General features: G+C 32.7%; 1 protein-coding gene across 2 annotated transcripts; it reads right to left on the bottom strand.

The window, feature by feature from the left end:
• Positions 1-741: 741 nt before the first annotated feature.
• On the bottom strand, positions 742-5,323 carry LOC107464944 (polygalacturonase At1g48100). Of its 2 annotated transcripts, XM_016083911.3 has the most exons (6): positions 4,832-5,321; positions 3,662-3,829; positions 3,426-3,470; positions 2,508-2,715; positions 2,347-2,428; positions 742-1,508 (listed from the first exon to the last, which is right to left on the bottom strand). In XM_016083911.3, the coding sequence occupies exons 1-6, from the start codon at positions 5,270-5,272 to the stop codon at positions 1,007-1,009; spliced, it is 1,446 nt and encodes a 481-aa protein (XP_015939397.1). In that variant the 5' UTR covers positions 5,273-5,321; the 3' UTR covers positions 742-1,006. The 2 variants fall into 2 exon arrangements, with proteins under 2 accessions (XP_015939397.1, XP_020987199.1); XM_021131540.2 differs by lacking the exon at positions 3,426-3,470 and having other exon boundaries at positions 4,832-5,323.
• Positions 5,324-5,554: the final 231 nt, after the last annotated feature.

The raw sequence follows: 5,554 nt of genomic DNA on the forward strand, positions 1-5,554 counted from the left end.
CTAAAATCTGACGACCACGGCTTAACCGCGATGTAGTGGCCTAATATCAACCATGGACCTCCTAGCAGGACCTTCTCTCTGTCCTCGTTGTGATCAAACTTGACTAGGAAATAACCAAAGCCCACGTCGAGAACCTCATAGCCACCCTTGAGTCTCCATATCCCCTTCAGTTTATGAACCAAGGCCATATAACTGAAGTGTTTTCCAGAACTTTAATCACAATGGCTTCGTTGTAAGGCTCTGAAAGAGAAATTCTGGCTTCGTCAGTGAAAATTACTGTTGGCGGCTTGGGGTCACCTTGCTTCCCCGTTACCATTGTTAAGGCGTCCCCTTCTAACCCATCTACTCTGCGTTGTCCCGTTGCTTGTGACAATAACCTTATCGCGAAAAGATATCCTCTAAATCCCACTATAACTACCCTTACGCGAATCCTCCATAGCACCTGGCGCAACCCTCCCCATGCTCTCCCCCTTATTCTCCTTAAAATGCTCATTCCCCATGCTCTCCCCCTTATTCTCCTTAAAATGCTCATTCTCATCGTGTGCTGCCCTCGGACCTTCTTCCCTGCTCTCACCGGACTCTCCTCCCTTACCCATTATTCTCTCACACGGTACTCCAAGAGTACTATCCTCCCTCACCCATTATTCTCTCACAGTTTTTCATAGTACATAAAAAATATGCGTTCATATTAGCAACACGCCAACACCGTAAAAATAATTAATAAGCGTATTTCAGCAGTAATATACCAAACTCACCTTTAATTTATAACTAAGAAATAAACAAGTCCAAACTTTGATTCGAAACCGGAAACATTTACAGGCATTATAGTTAATTAGCATCTGGTGGAGGGGGAGGAACCTCTAAAACTTAAGTCCTCGTCATCCTCAACAATCACACCATAATCTATAAGGCAGGCTAGGCTCAGGACAATACATCTTTCACTCCTTATTAATGCCTATACTAATAAAATACACACACTCTTTACATAATAACAAGGTGAAAACTCTCAGCAACGAGATAAATCATTCCCTGGAAGAGACTGAGGAAGACCCTCAATCAAGCAAGAAACAGGAGGAATAGTTAGTGTCTCCGAATTGCCATAAGCATTCCAACAAAAAGGGTCATTAAAAAGATCACCCTGTGCAGGAAGAAGCTCAATATCAGAAAGAGTTAAGTTAGTGCAAGGCACAGAGTCACTGCAAGCGAAACGCATGGGTGGGTGCCTTATATCATATGTCCCCTTTATGTTTGAGTATACTATGTCTGATACAAATACTGCCGAGCTTTTGTTGCTGCAATCTTTCGATAGGCAATAGAATTGGTCGATTATTATTGGGTTCCGTACACTCTCCATGTGAATCTTGCTGAATGTTACTTTTGATACTGATCCTGATCCTCCTTGCCATGTTTTTATTCTTACTCCATTGTCTGACCCTTTGATCGTTGACTCTCTTACTGTAATGTTTGAGACGCAGGCTCTTGAGTTGTGGTTTCCCAAACTACCAATGCTGAACAAACAAAATCAACATTATATATATGTGACTAAAATTAATTATATATATCAATTCATGAAACAATAATTCTAAAAGGCAACATCACTTTGATAAGCACACCAATTATAAAAATGACATTTAAAAATAAAAAATTAGTCACCAAATAAATCAACCTAATGTGATTATTTGTTTATGTTTTATTTGTTTTTGCAAACTGATATGATCCACATTTGAATTAATATAATTTAATATTATAGAGAGGAGTCTATAATATAGATTATAGATAGCATGCCTATATAAAATCATTATATTTTGCAATTTTTTTAATGGATATTAACTACAAGTTGACAGGGAAAAACCAGCAGTGGCCACCAACCATATTCTTAAGAAAATAATAGAAAAGTATCTTTTTATTTTAAATGAATTAAATTTATTGTATGAAATATTCTCTTTTCTTTATATTTAATATGTTACACAAATGAAAAAAAATAAATTAGTGCTACTTAATTATTCTAAATGGAAAATTAATTTATTTTGACCAAATAAAATTATAAAAATGAAACATACAATAAATTAATAATTAGAACCAGAGAGATCAGAGAATTCTATTTGAAGTATTTTTTCATAAAATTTCTCTCCTTCATTTAACAAAGTAGTTATTATTGGAATTTGGAAAAGAATAATAATTAAGTTTTAAATAAATACTACTTATTTAGTTATTTATGAGGAAATAAAATTTGACCCAGAGAAAGCATTTATTTGACAAGATGAGAAGTTAAGAAGAAATTAATGAAGTACGAAAAGGGAATGAAAGTTTTGGTAATAGTACATAAATAAGTGATCATAGAAGTACCTAATTCCGTGGCTGGGACCACATGTAATGTTCTTTATCTCAACATCATAGCAACCCGTTCCAATGGACACACAGTCATCACCTGTGAAATAACAATTCAGGAAACATTGTTAGATGCAATAAACCATGAAAAGCAATTAGCATTTGTTTTTGTGACTTACCGTTGGAAATGACGGAATTGTATATCCTTACGTCATTTGTGTTTTCTATGTGTATTCCATCGGTGTTGGGACTTAGTGCTGGAGATGTTATGAAGATTGAATCTACTCGAACGCTTTTGCAGCCATCAAATCTGAAATGGAACTGGGGACTGTTCTTGATTCTAAGTCCTTGCACACTCAAGTTTGAACTCATGAAAAACCTTAATGCCTGCAAAATAGGGAAAGGTTGGGGGGAGGGGGAAGAATGTTTCATTTATTTCTATTATAATAACAGTAACAAAAGTAAATTCTTTTTTTTTTTTGGTTTCTAACCATTTGTTTAAAGGACAAAGTATTTTTTTTACAATTCGAAAATCTTTAATCGGTCTTCAACCATCTAAATAATCGATCTAAGTAGTTATTGTAAACGATGAATTACTGCTTATATGTTACAGACTGTTTACACGAATTATTGAATGGTTGAGAATCAATTAGAGATTTTTAAATAATGAAAGAGTGAAAATGACATTTATTCTAGGAATAATAATAATGCATAAAGAAGGAAATATATTGGCTGTGTTTGTTTATGTGAAAACAGGACAAGACAAGATAAGACATTAAGAACAAAACACAAAGAATATAGATATAAAATTGTGTGTTCTTGTAATTTTTTTTTTGTGATAAACTATAACAAATTATGAAAATTCAATTTATTCTCATTCTTTTCATCTAAAAGATTTGAGAAGAAAAATATAATAGTAAAAGTTGTCTTTGTGTCATTTCTGTCAGAATGAATACAAAATATATATTTCTATCAATGTCTCATCTGCTAAACACAATTTAATATCTCTGTCTTAATATACTGTCTCTGTAAACAAACGAAATCTATGGTATGCGATTTCAGAAGAAATTAACTTATAACAGGTCTTTACAACTTACAACTGGGCTATCACAAGGTCCTGGAAGTGTAGTCCCATTAGGTCCCTGTGACATTTTCATATTCCACTCATCAGAATATATTTGTAGTTCCATATGTTTTATTATTCATGAATATTTTTTCTGTTTTTCATTTAGGATTTTACTAAAATTATTAAAGTGATGAGCTTAACTAGTTGAAAACGAAAACATGGCAAAACTTGCTGAATTTTTGAAGAATGAATAATATATATTACTACCTTATGAGGCTTACAAGGAAGGTCCCACCAATTTTGTCCTCTGCCATCAATAACACCACTTCCTTGTAGTGACATATTATTGATTCTGTAAAAGACAAGCCATTGACGCCTACTTGTGTTGTTTGGCCAAGATTCAGGTCCATCTGGTGGCATGAGAGTGCCATCAACCTTTTCCATGCGCACCATCAAATTCCATTACTCACTTTATACTTATACCCTTTACTTTATAACCATGTAATAATAATAAGGTAACTGATGGAAACTGCCCAAACTAGAAAAATCCACATACAAATGTAATGGTACTTTTCATATATACTACATTAAAGAAAAAAAATTAGTTTAGGAAATTGAAGAGGCTAATTAGTAGAATAAACAAAATATCTCTATTTTATGACAAAATTATGCTCAATTTTTTTATCAACACAAAGTTGGGAATAATAAAAGACATAGATTAAAATATAACTCTGTCTTAATCTCTAATTAATGAGAGTCTTTGTATTTTTTGAAGAATTTAATTTTCATTATCCAATTAACTAATGGTGTATTATCACATTATTAAAAGTAATTAATTTTTAAAGTCAATATTTAAAAAAATAATCTAAATATATAAATTTAATTAAATTATTATATAAAATTCTTTATACAGATAATGCATTAAAATTAAAAAAATACTATTTGTACACTAAAATTAGCAACTAAAATTAACTACTAATGTATTTGTGTATAAATACATGTGTGGTTTAATTTATTTTTAATGTGTATTGGTGGCTGATTTTAGTGTACTGTAGCATTACTTAAAATTAAATTCTATTTTAAATCTAAATTCAAATTTCGACCAGATTCAGAAAGAAAATAATCAAAGAAACAATGAAATGCACTTTTTTTTATGTTTACCCTAAATATATCAGGGATATGAAGACAAATTTATTCTATAAGGATTAGAGATGATATAAACTGAGACAAAGACACTGAAAATAAAAATGACATTATTAGTATGGAAGATGTTTATTTTAGTCTTACTGCATTTGTTTCTATTTTTGTTTTAATACTACCAAATATCTGAATATATATATATATACATATATGTCTTTGAGACACCAACAAAACGAAGCATTAAAGTGCTACCACAATTTGTAAATGGGACCAAAAGAACAGAACTAAGTACAATACCTTTAACACTAAGCCACCTTGACAGGGACCAGTGAAGATTGTAGACTGGACCATGAACGAGAAACCGCGAGGAACAAGTACAACGTTAATTGCTGATTCACTTTGGCAAGCACTGTCCCACGCCATCTTGAAGGAATTTGTATCATCAGCTATACCATCTCCAATGGCCCCAAATGTTCGAACATCGAAGATTTCGGAGCCATCATCATCAGAGGGACTAGGACTAGGAGCTTCATTGTCATAACCACCGGGTGCAGCCACAGGAGGCACTGAAATTCCGGAAGAAGGAGAAGGAGAAGGAGGATATGATTGATTATTACTATTATTGTCATTATTATTAGAATGTGAAGAGTGTTTGTGTTTTGTATGGTGATGGTGTCTTGCTTGAGTTGTAAGAATTAAAGTGAAGAAAAATGCTAAGATATAATGAGAGTGCCTCATATTGGGTTTGTTTAATTAATAAGTAATGAGAAGCAATGGTATAGAAGAAGAAGATAATAGAAAGCGAAGTTAATGGGACCTTGAAGTACATGCAGGGTGAGTTACTATATATATATAATATAAGAGAATGAAAGACATAGTGGGTTTATCTGCCAAAGTTTCTTTGATATGCACGTTAGCAATATTTTAATGACTTAAAGGGAATGGGAACCGACAAATAGCTAATAGGCATTGGGGTTGGGCCTTTAATTTGCTTTAAGAGAATGTGGAGTCAGCATATGT

This window comes from Arachis duranensis, chromosome 9 (assembly GCF_000817695.3).
Source record: "Arachis duranensis cultivar V14167 chromosome 9, aradu.V14167.gnm2.J7QH, whole genome shotgun sequence".
NCBI lineage: Eukaryota > Viridiplantae > Streptophyta > Magnoliopsida > Fabales > Fabaceae > Arachis > Arachis duranensis.

Excerpts from the sequence above, each read along its gene's own strand:
- LOC107464944 (XM_016083911.3), bottom strand. The coding sequence starts at position 5,272 with ATGAGGCACTCTCATTATATCTTAGCATTTTTCTTCACTTTAATTCTT. Across the intron at positions 2,716-3,425 it reads GACCTTGTGATAGCCCAGTT|GCATTAAGGTTTTTCATGAG; the intron begins GTAAGTTGTAAA and ends CCTATTTTGCAG. Across the intron at positions 2,429-2,507 it reads CAATTCCGTCATTTCCAACG|GTGATGACTGTGTGTCCATT; the intron begins GTAAGTCACAAA and ends GTTATTTCACAG.